Source organism: Rhipicephalus sanguineus, chromosome 10 (genome assembly GCF_013339695.2).
Source record: "Rhipicephalus sanguineus isolate Rsan-2018 chromosome 10, BIME_Rsan_1.4, whole genome shotgun sequence".
Lineage (NCBI taxonomy): Eukaryota > Metazoa > Arthropoda > Arachnida > Ixodida > Ixodidae > Rhipicephalus > Rhipicephalus sanguineus.
This window is the reverse complement of record NC_051185.1, coordinates 81,333,534-81,356,381: the sequence shown is the minus strand read 5'-3', so window position 1 is coordinate 81,356,381 and position 22,848 is coordinate 81,333,534. Positions and strand designations below refer to the sequence as shown.

At 44.7% G+C, this 22,848-nt stretch overlaps 2 protein-coding genes across 2 annotated transcripts in view; both read right to left on the bottom strand.

Annotated features, from left to right (window-relative positions):
• Nucleotides 1-22,848, bottom strand: part of LOC119372160 (uncharacterized) — a 168,025-nt gene that overhangs the window by 135,111 nt on the left and 10,066 nt on the right. The gene's annotated exons all lie outside the window — the stretch shown is intronic.
• LOC119372159 (protein krueppel-like) lies at nt 1,873-22,229 on the bottom strand. Its single transcript, XM_037642618.2, has 3 exons — nt 22,126-22,229; nt 15,689-15,916; nt 1,873-2,978 (listed from the first exon to the last, which is right to left on the bottom strand). Exons 1-3 carry the CDS (start codon nt 22,169-22,171, stop codon nt 2,938-2,940), a joined length of 315 nt encoding a protein of 104 aa, XP_037498546.1. The 5' UTR covers nt 22,172-22,229; the 3' UTR covers nt 1,873-2,937.

The window sequence follows — 22,848 nt, the reverse complement described above, 5'->3', positions numbered from 1 at the left end:
AGATTTTTTTATAAATCAGCTTGTTACGTCGGAGGGTGACCTAATTTCTGCGGCGACGCAGCTCCAAATTCACCACTTCCGTGACATTTGTGTTCCCCTTCATGTGCAGTTGATAAATGTGCAGTGAAGTAGAATTATTGTCGGTAGGCCCGGAAAAGCAACCACACTGATGAGAGGGGTCTGCCGTATATTGTGCGAATTTAGAGCAATATCTAGTGAAACTCACAAGCTCTCTGCTTTCACGAAAACCAACGATGGATGAATGCCACCACCATGCTTACTCACAATCGGGATTGTATAGTATTCAAAGTGATGTGCTTTACATCATCCGAGAAGATTGTGTGCATTCAAGGCAGTGTGAGCAGGCCATTCCAACGACATTCTCAGTACAAAGCATGTTAACAGTAAAGTTTATGGCAAGCTGATTCTTTCAGCGTACATCTAAAGGGTTGGTTACCATTACTATAAGAGATGTACTTAATAATGAATATATCAGAAGTATCTTCTTTCAACCATGGGCCCGTTAGCAAAAGCACACCTTTACCACAAAATTAATTTGTACTGTTGAGCAAAATAAGTACAAACAAATAAGCAAGGTGTCAACGACCTACCTGCAGTCAAAGCGCATGCATAAATCCGTGGTAGCAGCGTTAGATAATTTAGTGAGGGTCATTTAATACATTACCAGTATAAGACAGTACAATGCGAGGCTCTTTTTGAATTGACCGGGATGCAAAAAACGGTTTGACTGGTCCTGACAACCAAGCTGTGTACTTTCACTCACAATGTAAAAGGATGGGCCCAGCTTACTGCCACTGCCACATTGTGCAAAGCAGTGGAAAGTAAATGCAGAATGGGATGAGACGGCAAAGAACGCAGCAGCGAACATGACAAGGGAATTATTTCGTGTACTGCTCGCGAGCTAAACAAGTGTACTGCGATTTGTTACCGTAATGTCAAACTCAACCAGTGCGATTTATGTGGAGGAAGCGCACGTGCACCAGATAGTCATTTCATAAATGCCTTTTGTTAAGCAGTTGGAAGGCGTGCCTGCGCACCCCATGGGCAGAAAAACGAAAAAAATATGCCATGTGCCTTCTCTTTCCACACGTTCAGATTTTAACTTGCAGGTTCAAAAACGCGGTAGGCTGCAACAGCCACCTCGTTCCTGATTTTGCAGGGCCAACGGTACAATGAAAAACAGGGCACATAGCTGGGATTCTAATTGGGGGGGGGGTGACAAGAAATTGTAGGATTTTCAAGGCGTTCAGAGTGCAACCTTTGACTTCAAGGGATTTCAAGGAACCCTGTAAGTTACACGAAAATGAGAAGTGTGAAAGAAGCAGCACACAAGGTTTACAAACAAACATGTTTATTACAAAATATGTCCACGATGGGCTCCTAAATACAGCGGCAAAAATTTTCTTTCTTGATGTGTCAACGCCACTCCATATCTGACACACTCTAAACAATCTCTTGTAAACAAAATATATTTTAATAATGTTTTGACTATGGAAACAGAAGGATATTGCATTTGGCTAGACACGTGGAGTACGTTAATGTCCCTTAAAAATTTGCTTGCTGTTACCAACGGCATTTTGTTAAATTATGCTCGCTCTGTCTGAATGTATGAGCAAGCAGTTTTAGTTCGGCCTTATTTTCTCAAGAAGGGAACAAGGGGGCCTCATTTTCTCTTTTTTTCTCAACAAGGGTACAAAGTCTCCTACTTGAGCTCTTTGAGTCACGTAAACACAACTATACAGCACATCCTGCTAATGACGACAGATTAGGAACTCTGATTTTTCACAGATATAAAGTGCCTTTGATATATCATTCGATCGGGATATCACTGCAAGCAGCAATGTTACAGTGTCACTGCAATGTATACGCACATGGCTTATATGTATGCACAAGTACAGGAAAGAAAACAACAATAAAATAGTACTACGCTCTATTAACTGCCACAATGCGGGCTGGCACAATAATGTTATATGTATCACCTAGTTTCTTAGCAACTTGTACTAGACTGAGAACACAATTGTGATGGGCTGACTGACTTGCTGCCTAAATAGAGGTATGACAGAAGCGTGACTAACGTGAATGTGTTTGGAGACCATAAAGTGTGATAGAAGTAGCTGGAACATGTAAATATTTTTAAATATTTAAGGACTTTATATATACTATATACTGATCTATTTATTGATAATAGCTTGCTATACTATGTGACAAGTAAAAAAAAACACAGGAATACCAGGAATGAGGTTATTCGTTTGCTTGTACATTAAATTAACATTGAAGGCAACTTAACGCTGCACCTTCGGCCTATCACTGAATACAGCGCCAAGCTGCAGTGCAGCTTCGGATACATGGAATGGCTATGCCCAAAGCAGCAAGGCTGCGTGAAATCTACAACACAATTACAGCCAGGCAAGAGAATTACAAACATAATTGCTTGACTGGAAAACAACAATGATCAACCATCTCCGCTGACAACTTGGCTACTTTGATCAATCACTCATTTATATTGATCAATCATCTTCCTTCAGCATCTTGATGCATTAACAAAAAAAGAAAGCTGCACACACAAAAAAAGATGATTGCAAGTTGTTTAGAAAAATATTTTACCTCAGCGGCTAGTCAGCGGCTGCGACATAATGAAATTAAATACTGTAAGAGGCAAATAGGACTTCTTTGCCAGCATGGATGGATCACCTGAGGACTCCGGCATTGCCTCCTTTGACTTGTTCAGCTTTCCGATGCTGCTGCATGGCAAGGGGTTACATTGAAACAATGGTATTTCAAAACCTGTGAACTTGTAAATATACTGTGACAAACGTTCTAAGGCTAACTGCCCATCTGTACATGGCATCGTTGGGTTTCGCTTGTCCCAGGCATTATTGTAGTAAGGCTCCAAGGCAGGGTGACATTGAGGTGGCTCTAAACACGTCTTTTTGAAATGCCGCTTGATAGTCGCTGACCTAAAGAAAGCAGAAAAGAAAAAAAAGAAGAAAAAAAAAGAAGAAAATGAACAGTAAGTGCATTGCATGTAGTGTAGGCCAGCACTAAAAATGTGTAGACAAAGTCAATGTCCGATCTGCGAGACCACTTAAGACTGTGAAGTTATCAAAAAAACTAAGAAATAATAACAAATACAAATGCATGCCTTTTAGTGTGCTTAAAGGGACACTAAAGGCAAATATTAAGTCGACGTTCATTGTTGAAATAGCGGTCCAGAAACCTCGTAGTGCTACTTTTGTGCCAAGGAAGTGCTTATTTTGAAATAAAATCACGTTTTAGTGGTCCGCATCGTGTTAGCGCACTTCAAATCACCCGCCTGAAAGCAGTCTTTCTCACGTCACTGTTGCCGTGCCCAACGTTGCCCACCATTCGGGCATCCGGCAACATCACATGCATGCGGCATTTTGTCGAGCTTTCAGTCAGAGCAACTTTCACGAGCACGCAAAACACACGCGGCAGTACGCGATACCGAAAATACCACTGAGACGCAACCGCGTGAGCGAAGCACGGTGCCGGGCGAAGCGCAGTTCGGTGAAAACGGAACCTTTGAACCATGCGCGCCGTTCCCCATGGCAACGACAAAGAGGTTCTTTTTTCCATGAATCAAACAGAAACCAACAAGCAGCATTTTATTATGACTCTTCATGCACGGAAGGTTGTTTGCTTATTGCAGCTAGTTTTATTACGAGTCATTAATTGTAGTCGGACTCTCTCACGTCATCGGGATCATTTCCAAAATGTCCCGCTCGTGGCGCTCATCGTGTGATAAACTTAGCTTAATTTCTCGGTAAGTAGGGCACTGCTGTTGATAATACTATTGCCGTTTGAGACGTTGTCATAATTTGTCCTTTCACTCTGACATAAATTGTTATTTGCCTTTAGTGTCCCTTTAAGGGATAAAACCAGCACAGCCACATTAAGTATGTATCTGTAAATATGTGCCAGTACACTTTCTAATTGTAATGGTGCCAGTACTGTGGCAGGAGGCCCATAAGTGCATTCGTGATTGTAACACACACATATACTAAGTTTTGTGAGAGTGGTTCCTTTCCACCATCGGTGAATATGGCGAACAAATTTCAGTGAAACACACTACCAAAAAGCAGGGAGCTCTAGATAGAAATTTCAGCGATAGTGGCTATGGCAAGCTCGGCACATAAGAGCACAGGTTCCAGGCAAGGAGATAAGCAATACGGCTGCACCAGTGGCTCCGTAATGCTGTTTAAGAGCTACGATAAAGGCAAGAAGTTCAAATTATTCCGTGGCAAAGAGCTTCAGTGTCCGCAATTTCAGGCTTCTTCAACATAGGATGTTTGTGTTGTGTGGCAGTGCCACAAAGGAGTTTGAATTACCAAGCATGTCCGAAAAATTTATCGTCAACTGCATATGTGGTAAAGTGACACATGTAAAGCGATAGCTAGGGCAGATGCACAACATGGTGGCTGCCAGGGATTGTGGAATGCCTAGCTATGTGCACAAGCATCACAACCAACACCATTAATGAAAACGAACAGATAATGAAGCCAAAGAAGGTATAGGGCTTTTTCACCCACCTTAATTTGTTTCCAATTATATGCCATAATTACAACAATCCATTTAAAGACTACAAATTGTGTTCCCTGTCCCTTCCTTGGCCTCATTACCTGATTGTTCCACTAGGTTGCTTCACTCAAAGAAATGAGCTCTTGATCCATGCCTTTTCCTTTGTCTATACAAACTGATTGTCATATAAATTAAAACCTTATTAATATGCATCCCTGTTAACAACTACAATGACTTAAAACAGCTGCGACAAATTCATGACCCAGTCGTGTAACATGATCCCTTTATGTAGGTTAACTGTATCAGTGAACTCGTGATGTGGCCGACACCGCAGGGAATCTGCCACGTTTTGGTAAGTCCGGAGACCAGTCAATCAATGATTCCAACTTCCTCATCAGTGCAGCAATGACTATACCAGTGTTTTTCAGGCATGAATATTCAGGGACCCTTTTGGACCGGTGGAATAGATGAGGGACCCCTTGCAGTGTGAGAACAAAAGGTTGGGGGGGTTCACAACACAGCATGCAGCGTGAAGTATGTGGCCTTTATTTAAATGGGTCTCCGCGGACCCCCCTGGGTTCCGCGGAACCCCACTTGTGAATCACTGGCCTATATAGATAGTCTCAGAAATGTATAGTGGCATCATGGTGGCCACTGACAAATAACAATCAGGGGTGTAGTCGAAAATTTGTTTTCAGGTGGGGGGGGGGGGGTGCAATTTCTGTACAGCTACATGTACAGTCCTCATGGATTGAAATGCAACACCAATTTTTCCAGTATAACAACTGCTATGAGTGATTGCACGAGATAAGAGCATCATGTCGCCACAAATCTGGCCGTTAAAGGTAATGTTGGCTCTGACGTAAGTGTTTGTGTCAAAATTACACCAACATATGATGTACTGAAGACGCTGGAAAGAAAAGTACACGCATTGTTCAGCCCTAAATTGTCACGTTTCAATCTGTGAGCACTGTGCCACATTTCATCAAAGCAGCACCAGTTTTCGCTCAGTAGTAGATCCCTTTACAGATGTCTAGACACATATTAAGGAACGCTGTCCAGTCGAGCTGTCTGCTGAGCTGCTGTGTCCCTCACCACAATTTAAAATACACACTTGGTCTCCCTCCTGCACCCTGTTGCAAGGTCGTGCAAGACAGTATTTTTTCCCACGCTCTGGTGAAAAATATGCACTGTAGTACTTAGCAGTTGGTGCATCGTGATGCTGTTCTTTCCCAGAACATAAGCATTACTAAGGTTTTACTGTAGTGCATAGCATTCTGGGATGGGGATTTATCCACGAGTCGACTTATTGGTGCTTATTGTCACTTCTCATCACTCTCAGTCAGCCAATTTTTCAGTTTTGCTTGGGCAGATTTTCCAGTTAGAATCAAGCAAATGCAATATTTTGCACACATGTCATGACTTTACTATAGACGCATACAACTTTACAAGTCCGTGGCATTTCCTGCTTAAAGGTGGATGCACACAGGCCTGCACCAACGGGCGTGCACTTCAGAATAACGTCATGAGCCGGACGGCCGGTGACCCCGCCTTTGGAGAACATTGCCGAGTGCATGAGCGGAACTGTTTCTTTAGTCGCGGAGGCGACCGGCTGCTGCGCTTCAGTCCTCTGGGTGGGGCCTCTCTGGTCTTCTTAAGTTGCATCTGACTACAGATGCTACACCGAGGAATTGTTCATGAAACATTTTGCGTAATTTGCTACCCCCTTTCTTGAAGCCCTAAAATAAAGAAATGAAGAAAGCGTTCGAATTATGCGAGTGAATATGGTATCTTTAACATGCGCACTTGGCTTCAATCACAAGGCAAGTTTACCTTTAGTTCTTGCTTGTTGTTGTGCAATTGTAGCAATGTCATGCGACGAGAAGTGCCTAAATATGTGCCTATGTGTTTTAGTAAAAACTGTTAGAAGTGAACACTCGTCTGATCTTGTGATTCATTTCTGAACTGCTTGTGAAATCTAGCTAAATACGAAGCAATGTCTGCCAAGGCATAGATGTCTTGAAGGCACATAGAAAAGAGCTAGCACGCACTGGCATGTGTACTCGTGATGCAGAACTATCGATGGTACTATCGATACTATCGATAGCGGAGTCACTATCGAACTATCAATGGTAAAAATACTATCGATAGCGCTATCGATGGTAAAAATACTATTGATAGCGCTATCGATAGTAAGCACTATTGATAGTATAAAATCAACAGCGCGAACACATTGCAGCATAAACTTAGTTCACCGTGAGCGGTACACAGTGGAGCCATAGGAGCAGGCTGAAGGGCAAGAAAGTTGACATGCTTGTGTTCTTCACCAGAGTGCTTTGCTGACACATGATCATAAAGTCAAACTGTTCAGCTGTAGCGGAAAGGAAGCCGTTAGATGTGGTGGTAGTGCACGGCTTCAAATTTATATTGCATTTTATAATTCCAAAATACAAAAAATTATGAAGAACTAAGTTTGTTAATGGTAAGGTGTAACTGGTTGCTTTTGAATACAAAGTTATTAATGGACATATTCCACCATTTTCACTGCGGATATACATAATTTATTTCTCTCGCCAAAAATTGCTCATAAATTAAGCGAAGCTGATAGTAGGCTATCGCAAATATTTTGGCAATATGGCCAGCCAGCAACAGCATCATTATTCGCACCACTATGGAAAGTTTGCCTCGTGGTTGTGAGGGTGAAGAATGCTGCAGAAAGACTGGAAATACAAGCCCCTTATTTGGGGGAATTTGTGCCCCGAAAATGCACGAAACTTCAACATACGAAAGCTAGACACAAACTGCACTACTGATAGCGGCAAGAACATTCCCGGCCGTCGAGTAAATCTGGTGATCAATTGGAACGTCTTATCTTTTATAGGATGGATCAGGCATCCGAACCTTCCAGTGTTATGCTGGTTCTCGCGTAAGCTCTCGAATAAACTTGACTAATTCTGTCCCCGCGCGTAATCTTAACAAAAAGGGCTCAAACAATTGCGAAGCTTCTCAAACGTTGCGGCGTGGTCTGCGTCAAACGCTCCAGCAGTCCTTGTTGGTGAAACCCGAATACATCAAGACAAAGCAATAAAACACACGTGCCAGTAATATCAATAGTTATATTACTGATGGTGCTACCGACTGGACTATCGATAGTTTGTCGATAGTAGTACTATTGATAGTTTGTTTACACTATCGATAGTTTAAGAAAAACTATCAATAGTCAATTTACCGATAGTTCTGCATCACTAATGTGTACGTGTGGTTTTAGATGTGACAATATGCATTCAAGAGTAGTGTCATAGTGAGCTCAGTATGAGACAGGTGACCAAATCAGACATGTATTGTTCGAAAGAGAATGCAAATACAGTTGCCGACCGTTTATTCAGACTCAGCGGTAACTGCCGAAAAGTCCGAATAATCGGGAGTCCAAAAAAAGGATTCACCAGAAAAAAGCACCTTTACTGGCCCAGTGGCAGGAAAAACTTGTCAATAAACGTCAGACTCTGGAGTTTCGCAAGACGCGTGGCGCCACCTGTTAGAGCAGCATTAGGTAGTACAAAGGCAGACTCCCTCGCACAGTTTGCTGTGGGACCAGCTTCCACTAGCGAGTGCAAAACAACGATTGAGCTTAATATTGCATGTGTTTGCACATTGAACACTCAGAAAGAGAGCTGTGAATTTCTCTCCACTAGTCGGACGTGCCACCGAACCGCCATGAAGTGCTTGCTGGATCACTCGCCAGAACGATGGCGAAAACAACAGCAGACGAGACAGCTCCGCATGCTACGAAGAAACGCCGCAATCGACACTACTGCTGCGTCGTCAATTGCCTCGGACGTAAAGGACTGAGTAACAACGTTCAGTTTTACCGATTTCCATAGTTATCGTACGAAGAAGAAATGTGAGAGCAGTGAATACAGGTTGTTGCTGGGTAAGCAAAGTATCCCTCCCTCCTGCTCAGGAAAGTGGGAAAGCCATATTCATGGGCGTCTAGAGAGGGGAGCAAGGGGGGGGGGGTCTGCCCCTCCCTGGAATTTCAGATATTTTTCTATGCATTAGCAATAAGCTACAAAGCTTGATTAGAACACTTAGGTCCCAGCCTTCTCTGTTGGCAGCCAAATCTGCACGTTATACTACACTACTATTTGACTGACCTTGCCAGTCATGTTACGGCAGTGGTAGAAAGTTTGAGGAAAAAATTTAGACACCTAAGCACCACCAGGCAAAAGAGGAAGCACAGGAAAAGAGCTTTTCCTGTGCTTCATCCTTTTTCTGGTGGTGCTTAGGCATCTAAATTTTTTCCTGAATGTTATGTACCAACTAGCCCAGCAACAAGCTCTTCTAAAGTGATAGAAAGGCTGTCAGTGCTGAATGCCTACTAGAATGCCTACTAGATAGGAATGTAAGGAACATAGCAGGGGTGTATTTGCCATAGTTATTTCTCCTTTTCCCTTTCTGCATTACCAAAAATTAAATGTCATGTCTGTTTTACAATACCCAAGAAAAACACTACGCTAAGGATGCATCACCTCGCAAAAAAAAACTTACACTAAAAGAGCTAACAAAAAAGGAGCGAAATACTAGGTATTGGTGAGAGTGTCGGTGCAGTCAAACGATCAGTCAATACCAGTTATGACCTCTTGCTCCACAGCTGGTGACACTATTGTGAAGGAGAGAGCATTCAAATTTTGGCTGTTTTTGACACAAGATTGTACATTTCCTGCTGTGTGCAGTGCAATATTTGGCTCACAGCTTTACGACAGATCTCAGTTGTTCACTTAATATGTTCAAAAAGTGCCTGAGGGCCTCTGAAGATATAATAATACTGTAAAGGCATTTATTCATGGCACTAGGCGACGATGCAGAATGGTGACAGTCAAGACAAAGCGCAGACTCTCAGTGCAAGTGGCTTGCTCTCTGAGAAGAGCCAAAGAGGACGACCTACTAGAAGGCCCTCGAGGAACGACCCATTACAGAGTTCGAATGCTTCACTACAATTACCCTGGGTATGAAAAGGGGAGCCGCTTGGCGACCTAACAGCTTGTCGCCATGAGCAGGTCATAGCAGGGCTTCAGGTGCTCCACGATGACAATGTCGCGCCCCCGACTGCGCATGTTCGAAGATGGTTCATGGGTTCGATCAGGTAGTTGACCGGGGATGTGTGTTCTACGACACAGTAGGTGCCTTCGTATTTGGACAGCAGTTTGGAAGAGAGGCCAGTTGCAGTGGTAGGGACTGAGATCCATACGAGCGCTCCAGGGAAGAACGTCGGTGCAGAAGTGGTGGTGTCACCGCGAATGCACTTCTGCCGCTCTTGGTCATGCATAGTAAAGGTCTTGGACAGCTCTCGACAATCTACAGCAAGTCTGGCTGTGGCATAAATAGGTGCACACTCAGATCGATCCGGCTTGTAGGTAAGGATTGTGTCGATTGTGTGCGACGGGTGCCTGCCGTACAATAAGAAAAATGGGGAAAAATTAGTTGCGCCCTGAGAGGCGGTAATATAGGCGTAGTTGACAAAGGGCAGAATGCCATCCCCAATTTGTGTGATCGGGGGCGACGTACATTGAAAGCATGTCGCCTAGCGTGCAGTTGAAGCGTTTGGTGAGGCCATTCGTCTGCGGGTGGTAAGCAGTAGTTTTGCGGTGAAAAACGTTGCACTCTTTGAGAATTGCTTCGACGACTTCCGACAAGAAGACATGGCCTCGATCACTGAGAAGTTCCTGGGGTGGACCGTGATGCAGCATGAATCGCTGGAGCAGGAAGGAGGCAACATCGTGCGCTGTAGCCACTGGGAGGGCGGCGGTTTCGGCGTATCGCATGAGATGGTCAACAGCGACGATGGCCCAGCGGTTACGAGCCGACATCAGAGGAAGTGGCCCGTCCAAATCGATGCCAACGTGCCCAAACAGCCGGTCAGGGCAAGGTAAAGGTTGCAGACCTGCTGGCGACAGGTGCATTGAAGTTTTGCGGCGCTGACAATCAATGCAGGAGCAAATGAACTTCTGCACATAACGGCACATCCCTCGCCAAAAGTACCGTTGGCGAATGCGGTGGCAAGTTTTCAATACCCCAGAGTGCGCACACTGCGGATCAGCGTGGAACAATTCGCATATGTCCGAACGCAGACTGCGGGGTATTACTACTAGCCACCGGCGGCCGTCGCTGTTGTAATTGCGTCGGTGGAGGAGGTCGTCGTGAATGGCGAAATGGTGGGCTTGACGACGCAACGCGCGAGTGAATGGTGCGGCCGATGGATCAGTCAGCAAGTCTATCAGTGAGGCAGTCCATTGATCCTTGTGCTGTTCGGTAGCAATGGTGTGAATGTTGATGGAAGAAACGGCAAAGTGAGACAGTGAGCTGTGGGCATTGTCGTCAGGCAAGGGAGAGCGCAACAGGGCGTCGACGTCAGCATGCCGGCATCCGTTGCGGTACAGCACGCGGGTATTGTAGTCCTGTAGGCGAAGTGCCCAGCGGGCGAGGCGGCCTGAGGGATCCTTCAATGACGACAACCAGCACAGTTCATGATGGTCGGTGGCGACATCAAATGGGCGACCATACAAATAAGGTTGGAACTTCACAAGGGCCCAGATGATTGCCAGGTATTTATTTTTGGTGACGGTGTAATTGGTTTTGACTTTAGTGGGCGTACGACTCGCATATGCCACGACATATTCAGAGAACCTTGGTTTGCACTGCGCAAGAACAACGCCAAGGCCAACACCGCTGGAGTCTGTGTGTACCTCTGTAGTGGCCGTAGGGTCGTAGTGGCGTAGTATGGGAGGCGACGTCAATAAACGACGGAGCTTTGCGAAAGCCTCGTCGTACTCTGACAACTACGAATGGAGGGGCCCGTTACTTCTGAGGAGCTTCGTCAGCGGCGATATGATAGTCGCGAAGTTTCGAATGAAGCACTGAAAGTAGGAACATAGTCCTACGAAACAGCGCAGTTCTTTGACGGATGTAGGTTTGGGGAACTCGGTCACGGCCCAAAGCTTGGCTGGATCGGGGAGAATTCCATCCTTGGACACGACGTAGGCGAGTATTGTCAGCTGCCGTGCTGCAAATCGGCACTTCTTTAGATTCAGCTGCAGACCGGCGTCGCCCAAATGCGTCAGAACATGCCGCAGGCGTTGAAGATGCGTGGCGAGGTCTGCAGTGAAAACAACAACGTCGTCGAGGTAGCACAAGCACGTGTGCCATTTCAGGTTGCGCAGAATGATATCCTTCATGCACTCAAAGGCGGTGGGCGCATTACACAGCCCAAACAGCATTACGTTGAATTCGTACAAGCCGTCAGGCGTGACAAAGGTGGTCTTCGGTTGAGCGTTATCAGCCATGGGGACTTGCCAGTACCCTGAGCGCAAATCGAGAGATGAAAAGAATTCTGCTCCTTGCAGGCTGTCAATCGCGTTGTGTATTCGTGGTAGTGGATACACGTCCTTACGAGTGATCTTGCTGAGTCGTCGGTAGTCCACACAGAACTGCGCAGAGCCGTCCTTCTTCACAACAACGACAGAGGGTCGAATAACATCACATCGAAGCATGTCGTCGACTTGCTCGTTGATTACATGACGTTCTGAGGGAGATATGGACATTGCCGCAGTGGCGGTTGGGCGCCAGTGTTGATGGAATGCGTAACGGCGGACGTGCAGCTGAGAGAAGTTTGAGCGACATCGAAAGAAGAGCAAAATTCTTCCAAGAGGCCCAGAAGCTGGGAACGCTGGACCGGCGTAAGGTTGTCAGCAATGGAGGAAGCAAATGCATCAGCGGGTGATGAACCAGACGTGGAAACAGCACTGAGTGTACTGGAACTGGGGCAGTGCGTGTCATCTGGTTCGTCCATAACTTGTGCGTCTTCGAGGGGTTCCACATTACCGAGACATTCCCCTCACACCAACATAACACTGTACAGGGATGGGTTGATAACAAAAATAGAGGTGCTGCCCTGAGTGACTTCTGCGATCGCGAAAGGCACCAGCAAGCCTTTCCTCGTGCAAACACGGTCAGATGGCGAGAGGAGTTCAACAGTGTCGGAGAGACTGGCACAGTAGACTGAAACCGCCAATGACGAGTTTGCAGGCACTTTCGTGTAGTCTTTGACGAGTACCTTGCTCGCAGCCGATAGGAGAGAATCGCTCAAGTTTGCCTGCCGACACCAGCACTTGCCATTCCCCTGCCGGAAAAAGCGTACAATAGTAGCCTGTTACGACCCCTCAGCTCCCTTTGGCTCCCACGCATTTGCGAAGCGCATGCTGCACGTGAAACGCCCCTCATTCCGCGATGTCACCCCGACAGAAAGGGGGGAACTATTGCTGCGTTGTCATCTGTCACAATGGCCATGCAAAAACACGAAGGGGTCGACTCCCCCAGTGAAGTTCTACTGATTCCCAAACAGATTTAGGTGCACGTTCTTGAACGTGCACCTAAATCTAGGCACATGGACCTCTAGCATATTGCCTCCATCGAAATGCGGCCACGGCAGCCATGATTCTATCCTGACAGTCAGGTCAGCAGTCGAGCACGATAACCACACATCACCGCAATGGGTAGCAGATTGTGACTGAGCCTGCTTGCAATTAATGGTGACCGTTTAGCAGCTAGAGCACTGCACGGGCCCGGGCCGGCCCGAAAGCCCAAGCCCGGCCCGGCCCGCGGGCCGGGCCGGGTAAGGTGTTGTTGGATCGGGCCCGGGCCGGGCTCGGGCCCATGATCGTCGGGCTCGGGTCGGGCTCGGGCTTGGCCAGGCCCGTATTAGGCCCGGGTCACATACTAGATGTATAATTGGCGTGTGTACGTTGTGTGGCTTTGTTTTGTTGTTTGTGGGGTTTAACTTCCGGAAGCGACCCAGGCTATGAGACGCCGTCGTTGAGGGCTCCGGGTAATTTAAACAACCTGGAGTGCATTGGCGTGCACAGAAATTGCACAGTACAAGACGTCTATAATTCTGCTCCATCGGTATGCTACACGAGATTTCAAGAAACGCCTAATATAAGTTTCCGCCATTATAGTGAGTGAAAGACGTTCTTGGGTACTGTGTAAGAAAAGCGACGGTAAACTGCCTAGATTAATGTATATAAGATGTGCGCGTTCGTATCTAGGGAAACATTTCGTGTATGCAGCTACGCTCCCATGCCCGTATACTGGCCAATGCGACTTGTGAGTCATTAATATCTCAGGAGCTGTTTTAGGGGCGAAGCTCCTTAAGGCGGCACCAGTTCTTCCCTCGTAGTCGCAGTCGTAGTAGTCGTAGTGCGTAACCAGTCTTACGCTTTGCCTCCAAGGTGGTGCCGGTGGGGAGATTTTTCCCTGCGCGTTGTTGAACAATAAAAAATTCGCAGCGTGCGCGTTAACTAAAAGCCGAATTCTTCTGTCTCTCGTTCCAGTAGGAAACGTTAGTAGAAGTAGAAGTGTAAGTGTTAGCTAAAAGCCGACTTCTTCTGTCTCTCATTCCCATTAGCAGCCATTGTTTACCTCAAGGTAGTGCTGGTGAGATTCTCCGTGCGTGATTAAACAATAAAAATTTTGTTCAAAACGCCGTTGATTGATGAAATAAACCAATGAAAGACGCCAGATGTTTGTAAAAGCAAAACGAAAGAACGCCATATGTTTCTAAAGCAAAACGAAAAGACGCCAGCTGCTTAACGAAAGACGCCAGATGTTTTCTAAAGCAATGGTTTTCTAAACATGAAAATTCACAGCGTACATGTAAAATTAAAGTCAGCTGCAAGTCGTCATAACTTCATCGAACCTTTAGTATAAACGCGCCCGATCTCACGTCGGTGATGATGTACTGGGCAGAATTCACGGAAGATTCACGGTTTACCGATGAACCTCCGCAGCTTCGCCACTCCTCATCATTCACTCCGTGGATATGCTGTGATTTTTTCGTGCATTTTGAGTGCAAGATGCGAAGCGACACTTATCACAGGGCGAACGCCGTGTTGATTTTGCCATTACTAGTGGTGAGGCGCCATAACCATAGACACTCGTTTCCCCGAGTGTGGCTCACAACTGGAGTGATCAGGCTAGAGAAGCGATCCGGGAGTCTGGGAATAACCAAGACGCAGACTGATTAGGTTTATTTAAAGCACCCTTTATTCAACGCACCGTTACTGTACACACGTCTGACACGAGGACGGTAGCTCGCTCGTTAACGGGTGTGCCTTGCTTTGACAAGCAAGGCACACCCGTTGCGGTGGCGCTGCGGTGGCGCTGCGGTGCGGTGGCGGTGGCGCTGCGGTGGCGGTGACTCGGGGAAGAAGGGTGGGACAAAGAACCTTGTTGTTTTGAACACGAAAACGTAGTGTAGATTGGGTGCAGTTACCTGCCGAGGAGTCAACACGACAGCTTTAATTTATGTAACACTGCCCAGCCTGGTGTAATCTCCCCAGAAGCAGCTAGAGCACGTTTTTTTTTTTTTCATTGCATTATGCAATAGATGAAGTTTGCAGGAGACTTGCTACTTTACTCAACAGCCCTAGCTCGTTTGCAGTTGATGTAGACTCAAACTAAAATGTCCTGCCATGCTTTTGTTCTCCACTTTATGCATGTATTATATTTTGTAGTTGTTCTTTGAGATGCAAAAATGAGATGGCGTGGTTAGCACTGCGTGCGTACATGAAAGAGCCAGCTATGACTCCAATTATATTTTATATTGCCCTGCAGTCATTTCGCAAGAGTGTTACGTGCGTAATTCACCGAAAGTATACACAGCACCAGTGAAAGTCGTGACACTGAAAGAAGTTCCTAAAACAATCTCTAGAAAATATATTTTGTGCGGCAGGTATCTTCGCAGTTCACAATAACCGAAGGTTGGACAGTGCCTTCTTTATGCTCAAGGCATAACTAGCTGAAACGGGCCGGGCCGGGCCGGGCCCAAACCTTTCTGGCCCGGGCCAGGTACGGGCCACATTTAGGAACACCGGGCCGGGCTCGGGCGGGCCGGAGCATGGCATTTTCGGGCCGGGCCGGGCCGGAAAAATCGGCCCGTGCAGTGCTCTAGTAGCAGCACCTCATCTGGATTGAGCCTAATCCGGATCGGCCCTGATAGCAATCAAAAGTGCCCACGTGACACTGGTGTAAGGCAATCGTAGTTGACCTACGGAATCATAAAGAAGGTGCTCACCTGTGTGCATCCTGCAGTGCCGCACCAGGTTGCATCGTTGGCTGAATGCCTTGGAGCAGTGTTCGCACCGGTATGGCCGCTCGCCCGTATGCGTCCGCATGTGACGTTCCACGAGACTGCTGGCAGCCGCCGTGTAGGAGCACAGGCTGCACCCAAACCGTCGAGACAGCCTCTGCGGCACCAGGTGCGGCTCGCCAAGGTCAGCCACAATCAAGTCACCAAGACTTGCTGCAGCAGAGCAAGATGAAAGAATACAAAAGCCAAATTTCTTTTGCACTATTCATGCAATCCTTTGTGACAACTGCACCTACATTATTTGAAAACAGAAATGTTGACTAATGTGTTGGTGGAAGATTGCTAGGTGTGTAGCTGACAGGTAATAGCACAAAGTGAGGTGATCGTGTAGATTTTATTATCAATTTATAGTTTGCGCATTTATTGTTGATGAGCCATGTGCATTTATGAAATTTATAGGGCTGTTTCTGTCTTGCAGTAATTTTCCACTAGCCCCCTTGCCCACAACCCACCTACCTATAATGCCTCTTACAGGCCTGTTGACTAACGATTATGAAGCATAGCTTTCATATTGCTATTTCTATGTGACTGTGTCACTTTGAGCTGTCTCAATTAGTAGTGGATGAAGCAGAGGTGAAATTTTCCTGTCTTTGTTTGATGCATAGAAAATGCACAATTTACTTCAATCTGACATAACAAATGTTCCACAGTGATTCTGCCTATACTCAATAGAAAAAAAACTGCAAAAAAGTTTCAAACTCGCAACACTACGTAGTTTCAAGCATAATGCGGTCACTGTGTGATTAGAATTCATGACATTACAAGAACGGTGTGCAAAAAACTATGAGAGATGTCATCATCGAGACCCTTTTCATGATACGCTAGGAGTTCACTAGTAATTGTAAGGCAGACAGAGATAGCAATATTTCAATAGTTAAGTCCTCCAAGCTAAGCACTTAAACCGCCGAGACACACTTCACAGTTAGTTCACACAAAAAAAGAAACATCACACTTAGTTGCTCCAGTAAGTGGCAACGGTCACTTGCAACAACATGCAACAAGCAAACCGTGCCTTCCAATTGAACAAAAACCTTGAGTAATTTCCCATCCAGATATAACTATGCTTGTTGAATTTTCATGTTAGTTACTCTACAAACTATGCACCACAACCATTTTAACATGTCAGACAAACTTGCATGGTACAGTAAAATGTGAAGAGTGCACATGTAGCATTTCCATAAAAGATAACAAGAATTACATTATCTGCCTTCAACCAATAACTACAATGAAATTCAGAACTTCTTGCTCCAAAATAATCCAAGCTCTTATTAAGGGTTAGTGCAATAACCACACTTTTGTCAGGCTACAGCAGAACAGGATGAACATCATTTGGAAGATGTATTTATCAACAAAAAAATTGCATTGTGCAATACAGCCACACTACAAGGTTTCGATTACAAATATGGCTCGAAATTCAGAACTTTCTTTGTGAGCAAAATAACCTGAAAACGTAAGGTATACTAAGAGAAGCATAAAAATGCAACTCAAGGAAGAAAGTGAGACAGTGGTGTTCCTATAATTCATGCTAGTTCAGTTGAACAAGATATGTATGTGTGATGTTGCTAGCATTGGGTTAAATACATCTAGGACACTAGTGTAAACAGCCATAAAACGGCAAAATTGCTGCTTGCTTTCATGTTGCGTGTCAGAGAATAGCTGTATCACCATTAAAAATGAGGCAGAGGGAGAACACTTCAAGCAGAAACAAAAAAGATTTCTGTAAAAGCATAAAAAGCCTAACTGAACGAGTTACAAAAAGGTATAATGGCAAAAAAAATTGAAAGGCTCGCACACTGAAAGTAACTTCCGTACATGTGTTTGCTTTGAAAATGCTTTAAACCCAACAATTTCATAGCAGCTTTGAACAAAAAACATCATTAAAACGAATTCTCATTGGTTCACACTATGATTAAAGAGCACAGTAACAGCAATCAACAAGTGTAAAGTGTGACACTAGCTAACCCTACGTTCATTTAGTTTCAACTGTATGTATTGCATACAAGGGTACACTGTTTAAGACAGTGTCACGACCACAATCTGTAGGCTTGTGCAAATATATCAGCTCTTTCTTTCTTGAAAGTGAAGTCGAAACAAATGGTGAATATTGTCAAGTAATATTGAAGTGAATTCGAATAATGGCAGGTGCAAGTTATAAGAATTAAAATGTGTTACGTCTTAAATATTTGCCATACTTAACCCATATAAGACCATTAAGACACCCTCGTTCCTTTGTTCCAGACAACTTCTATTGCTCTACTTCATCATTGTTACAATGCCCCCCATAACGAATGCCCAACAGAGCCTGTAAGGTGTTTCTTAAATAAAAGTAAAATAAGCTTTTTAAAAAATTAGCAAATAACTGTGAAGTGTGGCACCGCAGCAGTGTAACTTTTCTCTGAATAGCCTCTTTTACAGCATAGCGGCTACATGCTGCAGTGAAACCACTTTGTCAGGTAGGATACACGCTATAATACGCGTCTATTGGTTCGTTTTAGATACTTTGAAGTTCGAGAAACTTTAAATTCGTGTTGATGCGAATTGAATACTGTAATATTTATTAGAATATTCAAAGCACTCGAATATTCACATAGGCCTAATAATGTGGTTAGCATACAGAAGTGGCTCTGAAAAGCCGTATTCTGATATCACACTTTTTCGTTCTGAAAACATGCAAGACAAAATAAGTGATCACATGTTAAAGCAATGGAATCAGCTCTTTTGGAGTGTGACCTGTACAGCAACCTGCAACGGTTCTCTAGTTATGGAAGTATTCAACAACCAAGACAGTTTCAATATATGATTGTGTTACATGAATCCTTTGCATAAACATTTCCTGTCACACAAAAGAGCTTTGCCCGATGCATCAACTACACACCTATGCTCTAACGGGAATCCGAAACAACGCTTACAGATGTTGAAAGCAGCACATAACTACAAATTAAAGGAAACTCAGAAAAACAATAACTAAGTTTGCACGTGGCTTCAGTCAATTAGGCAAAAGTAAAACTTTGCTATGATACTTGACCAGGTTGTACACTAGACACTGGTAGCACACCGGAAAAAACAGATTTCAACTGCTCTACACCCAGACAGCGACTTCTGTAGTCTCTGTGCCATGAAATTTCACAACTTGTGATGACTTTATGCATTGGCATAGCCAGGGAGGGAAGAGCCCAACATTTTTTTCACACTAATGTATGCATAAAAGTACGTATATACATGAACATGCACCCACAGGGGGTTTAGAACATCCCGTTCTCGAAACCAAATGGTGACAACGAAGCTGATGCTATAGACATGAGCTTGCCATGGCGGCTAGACCAGCACAGCACGCTAGTGTTGTTGCACTCCGCCCCCACTGATCTGAAAATGAACATTGATGGGTTAAACAAACAAGCTGTATTACATTGCATGCAGTGTGAAATAGAAATGTCGTCTGGTGTGTAATGAAGCAGATATGTAAAACACACATTCATTCTGCCTCCTGCTCAAGAATCGGGATAATTCATTCTCATGATTTTTGTTATATCTTTACGTATTTCAAACACACACAAATGTGTGAGAATCACAAATGTGCCAGGCTGTACAGAAGCCAAAAAATGCTGTCTGCAAATCGCAATTTATGCAAGTGAAGTGTTTGATCAATGTGACTAAAAAATCACACAGACAGTAGAAAATGTACAACGATGAAGAACATGAGCACACATGAATAAATAAAAGAGCGCATTAATGTTTAAAGCAGCAGTGTACGACGATTTGAAATAAGAGCAGCGTGGTCAGCACAGGCGTGCCCGGCAGCCCCAGAAGTGGTGAGTCCTGCAAAACATATCCAAGTTTCTTTAGAGAAATGCTAACACACTGCACTTCAGTGACAAGGTTACCTTTAAAGGGACTGACAACTAGCGAGAATGTGTCATGAGGCACTGGTGAAGTGGAAAGACTGTTAATTATAGTGACAGAATCTAGCATTCTTCTTGCGATTTGAGGAGGGTTTGTATTTTCAAACTGGGTTTGAAAGTCACAAAAACCAGCACATCATGTCACCTGGCAGACGAGCTTCGGTACAGCGTGAATGAGTCGTTCGGCTTGCTGTACGTGGTCTACTGTCTTTTAGGTGCACCACAATTCGTGCTTAAAATTAAAATCCGTATATTATTGGCATGCCTCTTTTACTCTATGCATATAAAGAAGTAAAAGGAGTTGACGCCGAGAAGTGGCGCTGCCTTCGCGACAACAAGTGGAACCATGTCGAGCCACAGCGCATGCGTGCGAAGTGCACGCATGCGCTGTGGCTCGACAAGGTAGTGCATGAGCACAAACTGCTATTGTGCTCACTTGCAACTGTTTGCAGCATATGTTATGTGTACGATTTCGTCGGCATTGAATGTAAAAAAAAATGCTATCGTGAATGTTCTGGCAATATCTGGCCAATAGCAGCATAATTATAGACAGCACTATCGACAGTATTATTGGTACTAATACTACCTATTGCACTACTGATAATGCTATCGATAGTAGCACTATCGGTAGTTTATTTAAACTATCAATAGTTAAAAAAAGCTATGGATGCTATCGATAGTCAATTTACCGATAGTTTTGCATCACTACTCTGTACATTTACATGTGTAAGATGCAACCCCAGCCTCTCAATTCAGCATAGGTATCAGAAAACAAGTCCACCAACAACTGAAACTGCTTTCGAATATTGAAGTTCATGCAGGTTATTGTGCGAGTTTACACATAAACATGTGTAAACTTCCATGGCGACCTGTTACGTATATATGTGCAAGTGGCACTGAAGTTTATACGTACAAATGCACTCTGTGCCAATCCTGTTTCTGGGTCTTGCGAGGTGAAGACGGAAAGCCAACCAGTCAAAGCCAGTGGGTGATGTGATGTCATAATTCTCAAGCTGTCACTTTCACAGATATGATCAATATCGCAAGATTTTGCAGCATGGCCGGGAATGGGTCAGACAGTGTTCGTTGAGCTTTGCAAAGATGGTGAGGTCGTGCTGAGCCATGCTAAACTTTGTGAAAGTGATTGCACGTCTGACTGCTATTGCTGATTAATACTGCTACGTCTCTTCAGAAAGCCAAACTACATACTTCCAAGAAGGCAACACACAAACGAACTGATGATGTGCTTGGCGTGTAGCTCCAACTGCCCCGTCCCAGCAGTGGTTTACGTATAAACATAATCTCGCAAGTGGCTGGCTATATCAGCATTCAGTTATGCAAACTTTGTGTTGTCCTGGGATTGCCAGTGTATGTAACCATGACATCATTTTACATCGGGGCTGGTACCAGAAAGCTGCAGTCTGGCCACAAGTGTGTTGCTAGAACTTTGAAAGTCAAAGTGGACCACCGTATCACACTTCTTTTATATTCGAAATTATTTCAGCATGGCACAGCACCTTTCAGAGCCCCTCGTACAGATGTCCATTAATAGAAACTGATATCATGGCAGCAAAGAAACATCAATCTGTCGCTGTCTCTTGTTGCTAGTACAAACAAAATTTACAACCACTACCCATGACTAGACATTTTCGGCGTTATACCACTCCTGTTCATAAACGCGTTTAGGTCGGGCTGGATTGAATCCAGGTTACCATCGCAACCAAGCACTACAGGGCGCCCACACAAAGCGCTGTCTCGAAAATCATGCATAATTAGCGCGCGAAGGGTGAATCCATAATTTGAAACTGATACTACGGTATCATAACTTTATGAACTCCTGATAGCGCGGAACGTTACAGGCACGCGAGTATCTTATCGCAGCGCTTTGTAGACTAAAATGTTCGAAATATAACTAAGATAACAGACACGGTCAGTAACAAAAGCTTGCGCTACCGTGATCGAAATGACATTTTCGACCGCGCCAGGTTTTTCAGTTCAGCATTATCCAGCATGTGCGACATAAGGCGAACGAAAATCAGTCGCTCAATCAAGCTGTCAGCGCTACTTTGCGACTACATCATTTGTGGTGACAGAGCTTGACCGATAGCGGGTTAACGGAAGGGTTATCTACGTTTGCTGATTACAGCCAGCGATCGAAATTGAGCTCTCAAAACTTTCATCAGTGACAACTGGCGGATAGTGCCGACACTGCAAGGTGACAGCCTGTTCTGCGTTCTCTGACAATAAAGTTTTTAGACGCGCAATGCGAGACACCTGAGCGCACGCTATTCAAACGAGGTGAGCCCGCGCTTCAGCAGAAACACACATACTGTACTTGATATGAAACCGACGCAAATCTCTCAAAACTATTCCTGCACCGAAACGAGTCTGTCACGAATACTGTACAGCGCGCGAAAGAAGAAATGGTGAAGTCTTGCAACAGGTTTAAACTACTGCACTTACTTCGAAGTTCCTGATGCGAGTTACTTACGGCCCTCTTTCTGTACATCGATCGATTGGAGCTGTTACATCACCTTGTCATCTCCGCATTTAGCCTTCAGCTAGCTTCGAAGCAAGTTGTCTGCCAGTGATTTTCACTCTCTACGCTGCAGTTTAACTTTATCGCGAAGCTAATTTAAACTTTTAAAGCGCGCAGCACTGGCTCACACAGTTTTCCTGGGGGCGGCCATTGCGTGGTGTCGATGGCCGTGGGAGAGACAAGGCAAAACTGGTTTCAGTTTTCACTTCTACTCTCGGAGAAACGCTTAGAACTAAGGCTTCCCAGTAATAAGCATATGCGTAAGATCAGAAGAAAATGAAGATACATATCTGCGTTACTCACTGAGATAATAGAGCAACTGAGGAAGCTATATGTAAGTGTTGCAGATTCGTTAAAAACACCGTTCTGCATGCGCGTCAGTTCAGTTCTTGAGCGATTCCTGCGTCGGCGCAATCCGGTGTAGTTGCAACATTGCAGGAAAGGGGCCAGGAATTTACCGTGATATGATACCAAAGTGTTTAAATGCGAAGTATTTCTTAGCGAACTTCAGCGACTTTGAGCGTATCTATCTATCTATCTATCTATATCTATCTATCTATCTATCTATCTATCTATCTATCTATCTATCTATCTATCTATCTATCTATCTATCTATCTATCTATCTATCTATCTATCTATCTATCTA

What these genes read in the sequence shown, in the direction of transcription:
- LOC119372159 (XM_037642618.2), bottom strand. Translation starts at nt 22,171, where the DNA reads ATGTACAGAAAGAGGGCCGTAAGTAACTCGCATCAGGAACTTCGAA. An exon ending in CTCGCATCAGGAACTTCGAA is followed by an intron (nt 15,917 to 22,125) that starts GTAAGTGCAGTA and finishes GCTCTGCTGCAG; the next exon opens with CAAGTCTTGGTGACTTGATT. An exon ending in GCACTGCAGGATGCACACAG is followed by an intron (nt 2,979 to 15,688) that starts GTGAGCACCTTC and finishes TGCTTTCTTTAG; the next exon opens with GTCAGCGACTATCAAGCGGC.